This window comes from Durio zibethinus, chromosome 20 (genome assembly GCF_047325235.1).
Source record: "Durio zibethinus cultivar Kanyao isolate XHJ-2024 chromosome 20, ASM4732523v1, whole genome shotgun sequence".
Lineage (NCBI taxonomy): Eukaryota > Viridiplantae > Streptophyta > Magnoliopsida > Malvales > Malvaceae > Durio > Durio zibethinus.
Genome location: NC_143181.1, coordinates 9,473,217 through 9,493,370, shown reverse-complemented (window position 1 = coordinate 9,493,370; position 20,154 = coordinate 9,473,217). Strand labels below are relative to the sequence as shown.

At 28.8% G+C, this 20,154-nt stretch overlaps 1 protein-coding gene across 1 annotated transcript; it reads right to left on the bottom strand.

Moving 5' to 3' along the window:
- Positions 1-252: 252 nt before the first annotated feature.
- LOC111315036 (protein EPIDERMAL PATTERNING FACTOR 2-like) lies at positions 253-2,052 on the bottom strand. The gene is made up of 3 exons (XM_022916657.2): positions 1,312-2,052; positions 927-964; positions 253-712 (listed from the first exon to the last, which is right to left on the bottom strand). The coding sequence occupies exons 1-3, from the start codon at positions 1,412-1,414 to the stop codon at positions 518-520; spliced, it is 336 nt and encodes a 111-aa protein (XP_022772392.1). The 5' UTR covers positions 1,415-2,052; the 3' UTR covers positions 253-517.
- Positions 2,053-20,154: the final 18,102 nt, after the last annotated feature.

Genomic DNA, 20,154 nt, shown 5'->3' with positions numbered 1-20,154 from the left:
TTTTGCAAAAAAAATATTAAAAGTAACGAGATTTGAATTCTAATTTAATTGAATGTTAATTTTTAAAAATAATTGTATAAATTAAATAAATTAAAATTTGAATTCATTTTATTTTTTACTTACATGATTATATTTTTGTCAAAATTTGTTTGTTTAAATTAATTTTAGTGAAGGAGAATGAAATGGATGATAAGAAGAAAATTTAGTGTAAAATAAATGAGAGAAAAAAGTGGTTAAAGAGAGAAGAAAAGAGATAAAGAAAGTTCAAGTGCTAAAACACTTGGAATTTCAGATTCGACTTACTAAAAACAAAAGCTCAATGCTACAAAGGGAGTACGAAAATAAAACTCAGTTCTACTAACTAATTAATATGAAATAGAATTACGCAAAACTCAATTCCACTATTTACAATGCTATCCCCTTCTGAATTTCTTCTCAATTGGAAGTGAGCACCAAGTCTAAATTAATAATCTTCAATTTCTTCATCACTAAACAAATTGCGTCTCCAAATGTTGTGTCAGTTGGAAGGCACAGGGTAGTATTTGCCTTTACACATGCACCTATAAACAATTGGGCAGGACTCTGAAGTGGAGCACTTGAAGCTCACAATCACCCTCTTGCAGGGAAAGCAGGGGCCACAAGCGTGGGAACAGTCAGGCAAGCTCGACCCTGTTGGGTATAACTCCATCCCTAGCACTTCCTTTACTCCTTCCTGCAACACAATTGAGTCATTGAGGACTTTTTTTATTTTATTTTTATTTTACTTCATGCAGTCAGGATTTGAATTTGATCATTAAATCTAAGAGTCTTATTCTTTATCAACACACTGCACAGCTGTTAGCCTCTTTTTATTTTATTTTATATACTCAAGTTGCGTAAGAAATTAAGATATGATGGTAATGAGGGATACGTGGGGAGAAACAAACCTCAGGGTGCACTTGTCCTTCATCTCCAAATTTGGTAGCTACACATACATAGAATAATGTAAATCAGTGCCAAAATAGAGAAAATGAATTAATTTGCAACAGTGACACATTCGAGTTTCTTTTTAAGTATTCACTTAAAATATGTATAAAAAATTTTGGGGTGTTAAGAAAAATTTTCCTTCAATTTTTTTATTTTTAAATTTTTGGATATTCATAGGAAAATTTCGGGATATTCAGAAAAATATTTTTCTTCACATTTTTTTTTAAAGTTTTTGAGCGTCCTAATTCTAAAATAGATAAGCCTCTGGTTTGCAATGGATTAATTAACACGGATGAATGGATTTGAATGAAGAAATGGAGACAGAGATATTTGCAATGAACTAACCATGGTGATGAGGGGTCACACGATGGCTTTCTGTGAATAAGCAAACCATCAAGAAAATCAAAACTAACATCATTCGACCAACTCCATGAGAGAAGTTCTTCATGTTTCTGTGTTATTGTTTGTATAACAAACCACACAAATTTGAGAAACTTTGAAGAAATACACTTATGATAGAAAACCATGCAGGAAATACCAAAGTTTTGGGGGAGTTCTGGTCGTGGGCGAGGGTAGTAATATAAGGGCAGTGACAGAGAGAGAGGAAGTAGTTTTAAATATAGGAGGGTACACCTGATGCACTTCACATGATCCGCGGCTATCTTTTGAAAGGTTTTCACATGAATTGTTAAGTCATCCACAATTAAACCTATACTAATATTAGTATTCAAAAGCACGTTACAACCTAAAAGAACAAAACAAAATTTCAAACAAATTAAAAAAAAAAAAAAAAAGTCAAGAAGACACTTCAAGCAATTTATACAACAGGGTTGTTGCTAGAGACAACTATAACATATAGGCAACAGAAGGAATAATCCTACATATATTTTTGACAATAAAAAGCATAGCACTTTTACATTATAAAAAAATTGAATTTATAATATAAAACACATAAAAGTCGAAAATTTTTTAATCTACGTAAAATTAAAAAGGAACACTAAAAATGAAATAGAAAAATAGTACATTTAAAAAGTTAGTCTAGCTCATAGGAAAATGCACAACTCAACTATACATTATTTTTAGATTCAAACGTTTATGATGAGCTATTTTCGTTGTTAAGATCATTTTCATGTAAGCTAATGTATAAAACTAATAATTATGTTTACATGTTTTTTTATTAGAGCTTTGAATCCAACATATCACGTAATTGTTGACCCTTTTACGTGATTATTATCGTAATAATTTTCACTTATTATATCAAAGAAAATGTCATTACTGTGGTACTTCTTATCAAATGAAGAAGGCATTTAAACAAAGACAAGTAATTGACTACATTGTTGTTAGGTCATCAACTCAAAATTCAAATCATTTCTACTTTGGGACATCATTCGAGTTTAACTCTCCAATTAGTTAGGTTCTAATAATTTCACATTGTTAACTTTTAAAATCAATTCAAGTTTGAATTGTTTTGTATTAGTCTTTCACATCATTCGGGTTCGAGTTAATATTTTTTAATCAAATCAGGTTGCTTCATGCTTGAATTTGGATAAGTTTTCGTGATACACGTCAAATTTTTTTACTTTCCTTTTATAGATAGAATGTGTTTCCTAGACATGTAAACAAATCTAAGTATGTGTTGTATATATTGGGCAAAGTTTAAAGTTGGAAACTAAAATAATTAATAGTGGTATATATAGATTGAAAAGCTAGCCTTGAAATTAATGGGGTAGGGAGACATGAGGGAGTTCACGAGTACAGACACTTGATAGGATCATTTATTGATAATCAAAGATGTAGATGTGGATGATCTGTCAAAATATATGCCGTCCAATTGAAGAAGGCGTAGGCCTGCCATAAACGTGAAGTTCATACCCTCGACTTAAATGAACTATATATTTGCTTCACTTCTTCCATGCATGCCTTCTGCCCTTTACAATTAATGCTCCCATGTTTCCCATTGATCACCCCTTATTCACCGGGAACTTCCCATGGATATATCATGTTTCATTTTCAACATAAAATATCAAGCTCTCCCTCTTTGTATACATGACAGTTTGTGTATTTTTGTATGTTTATTTTATATATAATACATATAAAATACAAAAATTATTATGTCATAATTTAAGTCAATGAGTAAAACGATAAATATATTTTTAAGTTTTTGTCAAATTTATATATGATTTTTGTTAGAATTTTAAACCATATTGATATCATTTTTTATCATTTTCATATTTTATCACCATATTGTGTTTAGAATTATCATATATATATATATATGTACATATGTGATATACCATGACATTTTTAAAATATGAGGAACCATTAGGTAGGAAACATTGTATCAAATCCTTGTACAATTAATCCAAGAGTATGGCAAATTGATTTTTCTAATCATTTAAATTAAACATAATATCTAATTTTCATCCATACTTAATTCTCACTTTAGTTGAAAGTATCATATAAAAACATTTTGATTATATTTATTTTTTTCAATAAATAAACTTTCCATTCATCCTACAGAAAAATCTAAATCTTTCAATACAAATTGTTGTAAAAGCTTCATGTCCTAATATATAGATCCGTGAACTTACCATTAGTTATAGGTTAAAGGAGTCACTACCAATTTTTTTTGTTAAGGTACGATTGGTTACCTGACAGAATCTGTCATATTTAAAGAAGAATCTTAAGATTAACTTAAGTATCTTTAAATAGTAGTTTCTAGTCTACGAAATCAAATTTTAAGTTTGGGATTACGGTTACATGTAAGGAAGATTATAACACGCTCACTGTGCCCATCCAAATGATGGTACCAATTTGATTTCAAATTATCCAAGCTTTAAACATGTTAATAATTTACCAAAATATTTATTATTGAAAATTGATCTTAAGATTACTCTAATAGTTTGGTAGTAGTTTAAAATAATTTTTTTACCTCAAGAGTATTCATGGAGACTAGTGTCTCACCCTGAAAAAGCTCTATTGTCAGATTTATTAATATATTTTGCCCAAGAAAATAATTAGTAAAGTCTTTCAATATTTTGGTAGGATTTACGTTGATGCAGATCTCTCAATAGTTTAATGAAATTTTATTGTAAAATATTTACAAAATTTTATTTTTGAGAAAATTCATTAAATCTTCCAATAGTTTAGTAAGATTTAATATGCAAATCCTCCAATAGTTTGATAGGATAAAATACAAAGGATTTTAATAATAATTTTTTTGTACCATTAATTTTATGAAATTCTCCAATAGTTTCATAGAATTCATAAAAAAATCTCTAATAGTTTGGTAAGATTCATGAATTTATTTTTAGAAACATTTTTTTATTATATGAAATCTATCTAAGAAAGAAATTGAAATTAAGAAAAAGAATAATAATAATAATAATAATAAAATGAAATAGAAAATAAAAAAATTTAGAAAAAAAATAAATAAAAATGTAAATGGAAAATAAAATAATAAAAAAAAACTTGCAATTGAGTCGGGCCAAACGCCCGAGTTGTGCAAGGGTCAACAGATTAATAGGCGGATCATAGGCCTTCAAAACGACATCGTTTGGTGCAAGTATAAAGGCCAAACTTCTTACCTTTCTTTAGAAGCTTTTAGTCCTTTTTTTTTTTTTATCTAATTTCCCTTTTTCTCTGGCCTCTCTCTAGAAATCTTAGAACAAATCATTGGAAACTAGGTTTGATCACCAGTTTCTGAAAAACTGGTTAGAATTGGATCAGAAATTTCAAATATCGCCAAAAAATTCAATAAAAAAATTCAAACATTCAAACAAAAAACTCCGTTTTTTCTATATTTTTTAGATGATTTTAGAAATTCAACTCTAAACCCAGAAATTCAAACCTAAACCCAGAACTTCAAACCTAAAACACAAAAATTCAAATTTACACCTAAAAATTTTGAACTTTCAATCCTAGAACTTCAAGGTTAAAATCCAAAGATTCAAACTACTCCCAATCACCATAAACCCTTAATCCTAGAAACTTTAAACCCAAAAATGTTCCCCCAAAAAGAAACTTTACCTTTCTTTGCAATCCTGTGTTTTAAATTTATAAGCTGCTTTAGTACTAATTTTAGGACTCAAACAGAACCAATCTAGGCTTAAATTCTGAGATTGGATTTTGTCCAATGTGATTTAGTCCTAGGTTTTACAAATCTGCCTGATTTGATTTGGTTCTGAATTGAAAACACTTTAATTATGCAGATTTAATTTCGTTGTTTCAACCCAGATTAAGAAAAAAAAGAAAAAAAATAATAATAAATGCCAATTGACCTCGAACATAAATGAGTGTCTACATTTTGGACACTTCTTTACCTAATACATGGTTATATGAATTTCCAATGCATATTTTGTTATTTTGTATGCCACTATATTTCTAGTTTTGCCTATGTGTGCTAACCTGCATGTGCTAAAAGTTGTAGCTATGGTGTCATAACATATAGATCTGAAAATTTGTAGTTAGACTTAACAAATGGAGTCATCACCAATCTTTTTAAACTATGTGTGATTGGTCACCTATTAAATCTATCATTTTAAGGAGCTCCTAAGCTTGACTAAGGGTTCCTAAAAGAATAGATTTAGGTCTATTAACCAGAACATGGTTTGAGAGTTCAGTTACATATGAAAAAGGTTATAGCCCCCCCACATGCCCATCCAAAAGATGGTATCATTTTATTTTAAATTTATCCTAAGGTCTTAATTCTAATAGTTTTAAATTTTAATGTTCAAATATTGGAAATAACTTTTAAGATTCTTCTATCAATCTGGTTGAATTCTTAAAAAATATTTTCTTACCTCAAGAGTATTCAATAATCCAATTTGTTTTTTTGAAGAAGCTCCGTCGTTGGGAAAAAAAGTTTAATCATTTTTATTTTCCTTTTTGGTTTTTGTTGAAAGTATATCTAATTATTCCACTATTTGGGTCAAATTAGAAATATTTTCTTTTTTGAATTTCTAAATTCTCCACCATTTAGTCCTATTTAGAAATTTCTTTTTATTTTTTTTTTATCTTTGGTAAGAAAATATTATGACAATTATCTTTCTTGAAATTTCATTTAAAACTTTTCATTGTTTGGAACAAATTTAGAGAAATTTCTCACTTAGAGATTTCTTAAGAATTTACCATTTGAAATTTTTAAGAATATCATCCTTAGATAATTTGTATTTAAATTCAAAATTTTTATTAATATTTCTATCTTTTAGTCATTTTTTCCCTTTTTTTGAAAATAAATATTAATTATTGTTATTAAAATTTTATCTAAATTATTTTACAATTTGGGACAAATTTATATAAAATTTATCACTTAGGAATTTTATAGGAATTTATCATTTGAAATTTCTAAAAATTTCATCATTGGATAATTATTATTTATTCTTTAAAATATTTTATTTTGTTTTATATTTTTTATATTTATTTCTTCTAATTTTTTCTAAAATTCAAACATGCAAGCTATTTCAAATATAAAAATAAAAATAAACTAAAAAAATAAAATAAAAATGGAAAGAAAATAAAAAAAAAATCGACTTGGCTTGGCTCACTCGTGGCTTGGCTTAGGATATGGCTCAATGGTTTATGGAACGGCTCAGTTCGACTCAACCCCAAGGCCCAGGAGATGGATTGCCAGTAAGGGTAGTGCTACGGGTCAGGTTACCCACTTAAAAACACGCGGATCCTACTTTGGTCTAATATCCAAAATGACATCGTTTTACTTGGCTATAAAAAGCCAAAGGTTAGCATTTTTTTTTCAGGCTCACTTTCCCCCTTTCTCTTTTCTTTTCTTTTCTCTCCATCTCTCTAGAACCCAGATCAAAATCTTCAAAGGTTTCCAGATCCTGGCACCAGCGTCGCTGTGCTCTGCCATTGTCTGACTAATGGTCAAGTCAAAAATTTTTCCATCACTACTTCTCGCTCTCATCGTCTCAAATATTGGCTTATTTTTTTGAAAATCACTTCCTAAAGGCATAGATCTGAAGTTCAAGCCTCAAGTTTTTCTTTTTTCATTCTAGCCTCTTCCATCGTTGGATTTTCTCCAATTTTTAGTATATTATTTTTCTTGTCAAGCTCATCCTTTCACCATTCATATCTCCTAGAAGTTACGCCAATCGTTGCCTATCATCGCTGCCACCAAGGGTAGGTTATTGGTTTCCCCTTTATTCATCTCTTTTACCATTTTGTTTGATTCTTCGCTTTTCATTTTTGATCTCCTTTGATTTTTGCTTATGCTTCGTTTTTTAATTAGTATTGACACGCTAACAGACAAGGGGCAACTATCCAATGAGAAACTGATGGTGGTGGTAGGTTCTGGTTTTTGCAGCAGGCGATTGTTATGGATGTTTTGGCTTGGGTGAATTATTGACTCTACTGGTTGTTAGTTGTACTTCAATGTCCAGTTGTTTAGGGAAATTGGACAGTAAGGGTAGGATTATCTTTTGTATGTGGCTTGGGTGTACTAGCCCTTGTGTGATTACTGAACTACTGAAAAGTGGCTGGTAGTGATCTAATTAGGAATTAAGGATGAGCTAGGCTTCATCCCAATTTTTCCTCTGGCTTTTCTGTATATTATAGCTTGAATCACTGTATGCCTTTTTCGGTGTGATTTTCTTTACTCCCCTGCCATCTTTATTGTTAATGAATTACAAAGATTTATAAGACCAAACTAATAAGAGTTTTAGATCAATTTTGATTAGTCTCATAAGGTTAAAGATTAGCACCTAATCTCATGCTTTTGATAATGATCATCACTTAGCCTAATCTCAAACTTTCAGCTTTTTATTTATTAATCAGATAATGAAGAAAAAAAAAACTAGAAATAAGCCACAAAATAAATATGATAAATACAAAATAAAGTCTAAAATAAAAATAAATAAAAATCCCACAATCAAGCTTGGATCAACTCAATTGAAAAAAAAAAAACTAGACAAAATGAGGTGTCTACATATGGTTTTGACTTCTTCAATTATTATTCCAATGGGGGTAAAGCCATAATTCCTCTGTTGCATTTTTTTTTTTATAATGGAAAAAGCATCTCTTTCCAAAACTAGTTAACCTCATCTCTTTTGCAAAAGTTAAAGCCTAAACTGTAGCTACTGCTGTAACACAGAAAGCATATGTTATCCATGGTAGAATGTTTGTATATGTTTCAGGTACCTGGCCTCTAGCATACCTTATAACCACCCTAGTTCCTATTATTCCCTTAATTTTATCCACTACACCATCAAGATTTACTGTTTATAGACTGTTTCTAGGTTTTTATCATTTTTGTTTGATCAATTCCCTCATACTAAGTTGTTTTAGCTATGCTTGGTTGAAACTCTTGTAAGTGTTTCCTCATAAACGTTGTTATCAGTCCAGTATCCCTTTTTGGTTCACCATGATGCCTTCTGTTTTGATCATTCCATATACCCACATTGTAGTAAAAAACAACTGGAGTTTTAAAGCATCAAGCTTCTTAATCTCTTGGAATAACTAGTCCATAAGGCCCTTTTATTCCTCCGTATTATTGTTTTTATGAAAATCTAAATGCTTCCAAACTTTTTTTGCCTAGCCACACTTATTCACCACATAAAACATAGTTTCATTTGTTAAGCCACATTTAATGCACGTTGCTTCTTGTATAATTTGTTTCCTCACTGGGTTAAACTTCACTAGTAATTTACCTTTGTTTACCTTTTAGACTAGAATTTTAATCTTTGTTGGTACTTATACTAACATATTCTCTTCCAAATCTCTTCACATTTTCTATGATTCTTACTTTCCTCTTTCTTATCACCATTATCTTGTGCCATACTTTAGAGTAATCGATAGCCACTTTTAACCATGTACACTTTTTTATTTTTATAGTGCCAAACCAATTCATCATTCAATCGTAGTTTACTTATTGGCAAAGCATAAATTACTTCCACCTCTTATGTTTAAAACATTTATCATATTAAGGGCTATTTCTAATAGTGTGTACCTTTATCTATTAGCTAAGATACTGATCCATTCTCATTCCATTGACCTACCATTTTGTCACAAAACCATCGTTGAATAGGAGCCATTTGTCTCTCTATATCTTGACTATTTTCCCATTACCAATTTTTCACCTTAAGCTTTTTTGGAGGATAGCTTTGGTAGACCATATATATACTTCTCCATATTAAAGAATGATGGTTCCCCAACTCTAATTCCATAAATAAATTATTTACAAAGTACCTTACTTTTAATACTTGATAGACCAATGTTTCTATGTTGAAAATGATTTGCCAACCTTGTTTAGCTAGCATTGCTTTTTTGAAATCCCTCAAGTCATGAAAACCCATGCCTTTATTATATTTGGATTTCTACATTTACTTCCAATTGAGCTAGTGAACGCCTATCCTTTTCTTATTGTGCTACCACCTGTCTTTGCTAATCAAACTATTGATTTCATCACACAAAGACTTTGGCAATAGAAAGTAACTCATGGCATATGACGATATAGCTTGGAGTATGAACTTTATAAAAACATTTTTCCCCTTACAAAAGTGTTTTTTGACACCAACCACTCATACTCGCACCAATTCTTTCTTAAAATCAAGAAATGCCCTATTTTTTTTATCTTTCCTTACTATTGATGGAAACCTTAGATATTCATGGTATCATAAATCCCAAATATGTTTTTAATCTCATTCTTCTATTTTTCCCTTATGTTACTATTGAAAAATAAAGCCAAGTTGTCAAAGTTAATCTTTTATCCTAAGCTTTCCCCATATTTCTGTAGCTTGTGCTTCATCCTCTCACTTTTGCTTTTGTTTACCATGACAAATAGTAGGCTATCATTAGCAAATAAAAGGTGAGTAACTCTTGGGCTATGCTGACTAGCTTTAACTCTATTAATAAGGTTCTATTGTTGCCTCTTTTTCAACAAAGCTGATAGACTCTCTATACAAATCAAAATAAATAGGGTGATAGAAGGTTTCTTTGTCAAAGTTTTTTATCTGATTTGAAAGCATTAGCAATATCACCATTAACAACAAGAGAATATGAAATAGTAGTAACATAGTTCATCACTACAGTCATCTAATTAGGGTGAAACTTTAATCTACCAATGCTATCGGTTGAAAAATCTCATTCCATCCTATTATAGGCTTTACTCATAACTTTAGAGCAAAAAAATTTTTTTCTCTCTTATTTTTTTTTTAATTTCAAACTATGTAAAAGCTCATAAGTAGCTAAAACATTATTTGTTATTAGTCGGCCTAGAACAAAAGCACTTTGTGACTTGCTAATACAATCAAGGAGGATAATTTTAAGCCTATTCATAATGACTTTTGAAATGATTTCGTATATAACATTACACAAGCTAATAGGTTGAAATTGTGTGATGTTCTTCGGGTATTTTATTTTGAGAATAATGTTGGTTTGGTTGATTTCAATCATATCTCTTTCCCCCTCAAACATGTTAAATAGAAATTAACTACAGCATCACCAACTATATGCCAAAATGGTTGGTATAATAAAGTAGGCATATCATTAAGTCAAGTGATTTGGTGGGGTGCATTTATCTAATGACCATTTGAATTTTCTTTGCTTTGAAATCTGCAAGAAAAAGCTTATTCAACTCATCCTTTTAATCATGGGAGTATTAATATAATTGCTAAATTGCTAGTTAAACCAACAATCAAACGTTTAAGTGAAACAGTTTTCAATTTACCATTAAGACCTACAATAAAATACAACCTAGTATGAGTCATTCCAATAAAATCATTTATGGCCCCTAATGAAATATCATCCATATCCCTTTAGACCTCATTAGAACTAACAACTCTAACATAAGTTCCTTCACACCTCAATCTATTAGAATATTTATCCTCCTAAGCATAGTCCAATGAATCCTAACATCTAAACATCTAAAAATTTTAGATTACCCTAACTCAAACTTGTTAATCTATTAGTTCTAATGGTTCTAAAACAATTTGGATTAACCATTTCCTTAAATATAAAAAAAATCATTAATAACCATTACTTCAAACATAAAAAAACAATTAATAAGAAACAACATCTGACAAAGAATTAAGCAAAAAAAAAAAACTAATTAGAAAAAATTTTCAAAATAAAACACATCTACATCACTCAAGTTATAAACAACTAAACTACTAAGAAATAAAAGGAAAAAAAATCAATGGACTATTACAAGTAAAGCAAGAAACAAACCTCAATGAAATTTTATTGATGCAAGTGAAATTGAATAGAAAGAAAAGCACAAAACTTGATAAAATAAAGATAAAAAACTCACGCAAAAAAAGCAAATGCATAATTTAATGCACAAAACTTGCAAACTCCAAAAATAATTTACTTAATTTGATTATTATTTTATAATTAATTCACTGATTTTTAAATAGCACATGTATAGAAAAGAAAAATAGCTATCAATTACAAATAGGCATAACATAGTTAAACATAACCATTATAATAAGAAGGGCAGCTATGTAAAACATGTTCGTAACCTTATTGTTCAACATACTCTAAATAATCTCGTTGTCTACGATGGAGAAAGAGAGAAAAAAAAATAATATGTTCTTTATTTTTTTCTTTTCTTCCAAAAAAGTAAAATGCTACATGAACTTGAAATTAATTAAAAAAAAATGTAGGTTTGTTTAACATACTCTAAATAATCTCGTTGTTTACCATGGAGAAAGAGAGACAAAGAAACAATATGTTCTTTATTTTTTTCTCTTCTTCCAAAAAAGTAAAATGCTACATGAACTTGAAAGTAATTAAAAAAAATGTAGGTTTGTTCAACATACTCTAAATAATCTCGTTGTCTACCATGGAGAAAGAGAGAAAAAGAAACAATATGTTCTTTATTTTTTTCTCTTCTTCCAAAAAAGTAAAATGCTACATGAACTTGAAATTAATTAAAAAAAATGTAGGTAGTTTATGTGTATTTATAAATTGTCTTGGCAGAATATATCAATACCAAGTATAAGAAAATGGAAAATGAAATATAGGATCAATTAAAAATAAGTAAAAATGCAATGCATGTTTCCTTAACAAGATTTTTAGTAATATTACAAGTAAATGAATTCTAGGCTCCAACTATTCCATCTATAAATCACCTATAACATGCATTAAAAGAAATCATATTTATTTTTAACATGTCATGATTCAAGCAAAACCCAACACCTATTGATTATTTCAAGCAAAACGACCTTCAAAGCATATTATTTAAGCAAAACCCAACTCTTTAACACCTAGAATAGTACCTTTCATATATTATTGTCATAATGGTTTTGAGACTGTCAGATGAAAAGATTTTAAAATTGAAAAAATAATAAGAGTCGTTACCAATCTTTTTAAAGGTGTGATTGGTTACTCAAAAAATTTATCTTTTTAATAAAATGATAAAATGGGTTCAAAGTTTATCAAAAATATAATTTTTGGTCTATGAAAATAAAATTCGGTTACAGAGTTGGTTATGCATAAGGAAGGATTAGCACCTTCTTAGAGCCCATAGACATTGGTATGCATTAATTATGCATTATTTTTTATGTTGGATAAAATGATTTCGATTTGAAATTTAATAATAATTTCCTTTATTTTTTTGAAAAAAAAATAATTTGATTAAAATTATTTATTTAGGAATATCAAAGAAATTTTTAATTTAAATAATTATCTTAAAGTTCTCCAATGTTTATGCAGAATTTATAGACGACTTTTTTCACCTAAGATTTGCCACCATATTCCTCAAAATAAAAATAACATTTTTTGTAGACAACAATTGTTAGTGACTTTTCAGCATCTAAGTAGAGTACCGAGAATTATTTTTCTTAAAATATTAATATAATTTTATTTAAAAATCTATTTTTTTTTAATAATACTTTTCATAAAGATATTTTATGCAAAAAAAAAATGGTGATGCTACAATTAATTAAGAAACAATTGTAAAAAGCAAAAACATGTGGAACGAATGTAAGAGATAATAAATAAATGGATATATGCCAATGGATCATATACATGAGGATGAAATGTCATTTTGAAATTGGGTTCTTAAATATAATGAGACCACCCGAACTTCTTAACCTCTAGGCAAAGTTTAGGTGTGACTATTTATATTTAACATCTTATTTTTTATTTTTTATTTAATCTTATTATTACTACGGGCTAAGGATTCGTACGAAAAAAACCTTGATGACATAAAATTTTCTAAATATCCCATCCTTTAAGTGGTATTTGAGAATAGACTATTTTCTATGAGATTTTCATATGAATCTTTAGAATTTTATGATGATTTTAAGTATGGGCATAAATCATGGTTTTCAGGGTCTTGTCTTAAGGTTTTGGAGTTTCAAGGTTTTAGGGTTTTGAAGTTTTTCTTATGAGAAAAATGAGATGGATTGGTAATCTAAACTTCCTCGATGATCCTCAACATCTAGGCAAACTTTCAAAATAAAGTTGATTTTCATAATTGTCTTTTTTCTTTAACAAATTTATACTAATGTAGCGTGAAACAAATAGATTGTGCGAATGAAAGCTAAAAATTAGAACAATCAATTTAATTAATTTTATGCATATTTTCCCCATTTATTTTTTTTATTATTTTCTTTTTAAAACAAAAATTAAAAATGCAAGAAATTTTATTTATAATTTTTGGTTTATGAATGAATTTTTTTATTTTTAATTAATTTTTAATTTTTAATTTGCCAACATTTAGGAGGAATTAAATTTATAAGACACAATTTGAATTCTATCCAACATCTAGGTAATGTTTTTAAGATTATTTTAATTAAAAAAACATTTTAGCTTCAAAAATCTCTTGCTAAAAAAATCCTTTAAATCAAAATACCTTTTTTAAAAAAAAATATAACAACAATAATAATAATATCATAATACAAGACACTCATATTTTTATTTTCATAATTACAATTTTTCCATGGTCATGCATTCAAAAGAGAAATGAATAGACATAATAGAAAATGATCAAAGGCAAGAAATTATACCTAAAAAGGTTTTGTTGTTGATGCTCGAAACTTATAATCAACTAAGCCCAATGAAATAAGTTATTGGGCCAAAACCATATGGTTTGGACTTTGTCCAAATATGGGCCTAGTCGAAGTGAGAAAGGGTCTAAACACAGGTAGACTGGACTAAATCTAAAGAAGCTCAAGGGTCAAGTCGGACGGGTCACAGATCGGGCTTCTGTTAGGCATTAGCCGAGTAGACCATCATGGTAACTAGCTTCCCTTTTTTCTTTTCTGGTTTTTTTTATATGCTATAAATGTTTAAGTTTTTTTTATTCATTTTCTTTTTCTTGTTAAACAAAAAAAATCTTTTTTCTTAAAAAAAAAAAAAAAACTCAAGAATGTTTCAAGCCTCTCAAGTTTTGGAAAGAGTTGTCGTTGTTACCACCACTTTGTCATCAATGTCGTTGCTAGCCAATGGCTTTTCTTCCCCAAATTTGAGCAGTGGCTTCCTTTCTTCATCCTATTTATAGATCCAATTTTTTTTTTAAAACAGCCCCCAAAACTCCAATTTTGAGCCAAAAGTTAAAAACTTCAATCCTCATAAAATTCTTCTTCCATCATCTAATCCTTCTATATTTTTAGTATGTAGTTCCCTTATCTTTACTTTTCACTTCCACTATTTCAAATTTTTGCAAAGTTTTTTGTTGCCATTATTTGCTGCCACTAGTACTGTTGATCGTGCCTCGTTGTTGTCGGTGCTCCAACACTATCATGAACAGTGACGTCTCTTTCTTTCCTTTTTTTTGGATAAAAAAGTCTGACCCCTTCTCTTTTTTTTTTTTGTTAGGTTATGTTGTTCTTTTTCCTAATCGTTGGTTTGGCCAAAACTGGGCCATCGTTCATTGCTCCCCTTTCTCTTCCCTTTTGTTGCAGTCGAATGGTGTCCAAAGAACTATAAATAAGATTTTTTTTCTTTCTTTTTTGTGATTTTGGAATAGAGGATAAAAGTAATTTTTTTTAGTTTTTGTTTTGTTGTTGGTGGTTTTTTTTTTTTTTTTTTTGCTATGTGATGGTGTTAGGTTATTTTTAGTGGTTTTATGATTTAGGTTTTTAGGTGCTGGTAGCATGTGTGTACAGTGATGAGGGTTTCAACCTTGAATGAGACTAGTTGATGAGTGGTGGGAGGTTGGTTGAAAGAGGCAATAAAGCAGTTTTATGCTTAATGGTTGTTCAGCTAATGGTTAAGTGTTAGGTGTTAGGTGTGTGTAAGGGACTGATTTTGGAATAGTAGTAGTCGAAAGCGTAAAGGTAGAGGCTTGGGTCATGTTCGCATTAGGGTTTCTTGGAAAATGGTCAAAAGGAAAAAAAAAATAGGAATGGGGGTATCCTCTCTGGTGCCAATTAGTGCTTTGAGGTTTTTAGCATTTTCTTTCCCTAAAACATTTAGCCTTGGAATTGTTTTTTGGACTGGTTTGGCAAGCGTGCAACAATGGCTACTGATTTTTTAAGACCAGTGTTTGTTAAATTTTAGGTTTGGTGTCTTTTATTGATATATGCTAAAAGTCAATAGGTAAAATGAAGAGTGAAAATCAGAGAGCTGGAAAAAACAAACTATAAAAGAGAGTGAACGAATAAGAGGGTTGTTTTACCTTATCCTTTCAGTTTTTGTTCTTTTGTTGATTTTTTCATTTTTCGTTTTCTTTTTATTAATTAATAATAATTTTTTATTTAATAATTTTTTTAATTAATTAACTTTAATAAAATAAATTTTAATTTTTAAAATGAACTTATGTTGAACTTAGATTTTTATTGGGTTTTCAATTTACGAACCATGATCCAAAAGTGATTGATTCGAGATAAACTCAAATGAGTTCAATCAAATTAAAATGCTTTCGCTAATTCAAATCGAAAGTTTAAACCAAGTTCAAAAGATTGACTAAACTTGAATTGACTCAGACAAAATTAGGTATTTACAATTACCTCCTTGATCAGTTAAAAATCTTCATTATTCTAATTTTTTAGTTGAAACAGAGAAAAATAAAGTTGGTAACAAGTCAAGTAGGGGCGGGTTTTTGCTCGCCTTGAACCTAACTAGACTTTATATACATTAAATCCGAATTCGACCCACTTGATTTTTTTTTTAATACCCGAACCCTACCCGATCCGATACTGTATAAATCATATCCAATCCGACCTGATCCGAAATTAATAAAATATTATTTTTTAAAATATAAATATTTAAATATATAATTATATAAATATAATTAATTAATTAATTAATTAATTAAAAATTAAATTTTTATATATTACTGGGTCAGGTCGGGTCGAGTTTGCCTAAAACCCAAACCTGACTCGACTCCGATTTTTTCTTAGCCATACCTGACCCAAAACCCGATTTAAAAAAAAAAAAAATCGACCCTATGAGGTTGGGTTTGGTTGAAACTCACTAGAGACTACTTAAGTTACCGACCTTAGGGAAAAATCATATCTAATTAATAATCTATCAATAATGTATTGAATTACGAAATATGTAAGAGGAAGTCATTAAATTTCAATAATTTCAAAATCCGAATAAGAACCCATATTACAAAAATAAGAGAACAATTATTTTGTAATATACTTGACTTCATCAATTATCATAATAGTTTTAGAGACCGTTAAACGAAAATTTAAAAAAAATTTCAAAACCAAATGAGTCACACTAATCTTTTTTAAAGATGTGATTGGCAATCTGAAAATTTATCTTTTTTAATAAAATAATAAAACGAGTTTAAAGTTTATTAAAAAAATATTTTGGTTTACGACAATAGTGTTGGGTTTGAGAGTCGATTACGCATAGAAAAAGATTAGCACCTAATAATGCCTGTTAAAATCTGTATCAATTGATTGCATGTTATCCTTGAGCTTTAATAAGAATGGTCCTAACTTTAATGTTTAAAAATTAATTCATTGAATTTCATTTATTCTTTCCAAAATATTTTTCTTCATATCAAATCATTTTAAAATTTGATAACATACCATTTTTATTTTTGAATTTCTTAAACAAATTTAATTATTTTGAATTAGGATGAAAAATTCTTAGTATTGAAACATTTTTTGCATTCCTTTATATTTAGATGAAATTCCAAAAATATTGCTTTCATAATGTCCCATAAAACCAAGATAATCTTTCTCATAAATGATAATTATTGAGAATCTCTCTATATTTAGACCAGCTTCAAGAATTATTTTTACTTAAAATATCACTTAATTTTATTCTTTTCTAAAAACATTTTTTTTAAATAAACATTGTTTTCAAAACACGTGAATGAAATGTATGAGTATAACAAATTATAATATACGAATGACAATTAAAGTGTGAATGACAAATACAAATACATGGGTGAAAGTGACAACTCAAGAATGTTAATGCATGTAAAAATTTATTGAAATGAAATGCAAATGCATGAGAATGGATCTAGGGTTAGCTTTTAGGGTTTTGGAGTTTGGTTTAGGGTTGACCATGATTTTCATGAACCTTTTTAAAAATCTTCAATATTTAGGCGAACTTTTGGAGTAAGCCACAAAATCACGGTTTTGAAATTTATTTAGGGTTTGATGATTATGCTAATATTACATGAAAAATGCACATGATAAATAATTTAAATGCAAATTATGCATAAAATTAGAATACCATACAATTATATGGCTAATACAATTTCACAAACATTTAATAAACTAACCACACATGTATAAACTTAAGAAGCAAAAATAAGTAACAAGGAATCAAAGGGAGGAATTTCTATGTTGGCCATTGAACAAAAGCAATGTACCAATGTTAGGATTTATGACAAACACTTAGAAAACAAAATGTAAAACCACTAAAAATTCACTTAAATATCATTTTTATTTTTGGGAATTTTCATCAAGCTATTGAAAAACATGAAATGTTATAAAAAAAAAAAAAAACCAAAACAAGAACGCATTTTAACACTAATATTTAGCCATCAAAGCAATATGGGAGTTTTGGCCATACCAAGAAATGGTTAGGTCGAAAGCTTTCTTTGGCTTTTCCACAATCATGCACTTTTTTTTTTTGCTAAGGCATACTTCAAATACTTGAAAAACTAACTTGGAAAACCTTTCTTATTTTCAAGGATTTTCATCAAACATTTGAGGAACTATCAAAAAGAAAAATACCAACAAAACATTTCATCGTCAACCAAGAAACATATAACATTAAAATAGTAAACAAATATGAACATAACAATCTCCAACATCACAAACACATTATAATACATGAAAACCAAACAAGTAAATCACAAGAAATGGTAAAGGGAGTTTCAGCCATGGCATGGAAAATCTTTGCCATGAACTCCACACTTGGGTTTTATTGCTTTTTTATTCTTTGTTGCTTCAAACCATACCATTAGCTTGGTTGGACAAAGCTATTGAATCAAGAGAAAATGTAAAAGAGAACAACCATGGAAAAAGGTTGCCTCTCCTTGAAAAATCATAAAGATAAAAGAAAAATCACATGAATAATATGAGCGCATGAAAGTAAAGCAAGGTTATACCTTCCAAGTTCTTCCAAAATTTTTTACTATTTTTTTTCTTGGTTTACATGCCATTTTTCTTGCTACCTCCCTTATTTTTTCAGCCCTATATGATATGTTTAAAGGCCAAGACCCCTTTTGTTAGCCCTTAGATCAATTTTATTTAAGGATTGTAGTTATTTTGTCTTTTTCTCCTAAGCTTGGTAACTAAGGAAAGCAATCTTGAAACTAGGATGTCAACCTTTTAATATCAATGGTTCTGAAAAATATGGCATCCATTAGGCCTATAGTGCAGTTCTTCTAATAAGAAAAGATCATTTTACCCATTTTAGTGTTTTCTAAGTTTTTTCATGATTTTCCTAAAATCTTATAATCTAATATTTATTTTCATAATTTTAATGGATTAAGAATTATAAAATAATGCCTTATTATGATCTAGAGTTTTTCATGAAAAATGACCTCGACAAGACTAAATTACAAAAATACCTAAAAGGGCATTTTGATAATTTTACTTTTTTTGAGGTGCAATTAAAATTTTTAATGCATCAAAATTCATGGAATAATATAAAAAGTATGGTTTAGAGCTTTTCATGAAAAACTAACATTGAGAAGGTTAAATTACGAAATTACTCTTAAAAGGCTTTTTGATAATTGTACCATTCTTAAAGTGCAATTAAGGTTATTAATACATCACAATTCCTATGATAGTATTAAGGTTCGATTTGGAGTTTTTTGCGAAAATATAACCTCAAGATGATCAAATTATGAAAATACCCCTAAAGAGTATTTTGAAAATTTTAACCTTTTGGAGATGTAATCAAGCTTTTCAATACATTAAAATTTATGAAATAATATTAAAATATGAACTAAACCTTTTCATGAAAACTCAACCTCAATAAGGTCAAATTATGAAAATACCCTTAAAAGGCATTTTGATAATTTCACTTTTTTGAAGATGCAACCAATGTTTTTAATGTATCAAAATTCATGGAATAGTATTAAGGCTTGATCTAGAGCTTTTTGTGAAAAACTGACCTTGAGATTGTCAAATTATGAAAATAACCTAAATGGTATTTTGATAATTTTACTCTTATGAGGTCTAATCAAGATTCTTAAGAATTCAAATTGTAATTTTATTAATCTCAAGTCTTAATGGTCTCATTCAATTGTGAATTTCAAAGGTTGACCTAAGTTTAATCAAATTTGATCAAGTTTAACCTTATTTGACTATGAGGTATTTTGGTCATCTTAAACCAAAATTCAATTTTAAAAATTCATAAATCTCAAAGAGATATTGGATATGAACTGGGCCTGATCTTAAAAGTATTACAACTAGTTAGAATGTGTCTAGATAAAATTAAGTATCTATAACAACTTAGCTCGAGTGAATGGGGTTCCATTTAGTGACAATCAAATTACCTCTTCCTCCTTCCCTCACCTTTTCTTCCTCTTTCACTTTCCAAATCTCTCCCTATTTCCCTTACTTGCTACTTGTTCTATCTCTCACCCATTCGACCCTTCTATCTGCTTTCAATTTTCCATCAATCCTTTTTATTTTCAACTCCTTTCTCTCCTAAATCTATTCCAATCTCAACCATTTTTTCTTTTTCTTCTATTTTATCTTTCTTAAAAGTTTTCTTATCAATCCCTTTCCCTCTTTTCTTTTTTACGCTTAATTAAAAAATAAAAAATATTGAAGATTCAATTATTGCACAACACAT

Coding starts and splice junctions, on each gene's coding strand:
- LOC111315036 (XM_022916657.2), bottom strand. CDS start 1,414: ATGAAGAACTTCTCTCATGGAGTTGGTCGAATGATGTTAGTTTTGATT. Junction 965..1,311: donor TGTGACCCCTCATCACCATG/GTTAGTTCATTG, acceptor ATGTATGTGTAG/CTACCAAATTTGGAGATGAA. Junction 713..926: donor AAGGACAAGTGCACCCTGAG/GTTTGTTTCTCC, acceptor ATTGTGTTGCAG/GAAGGAGTAAAGGAAGTGCT.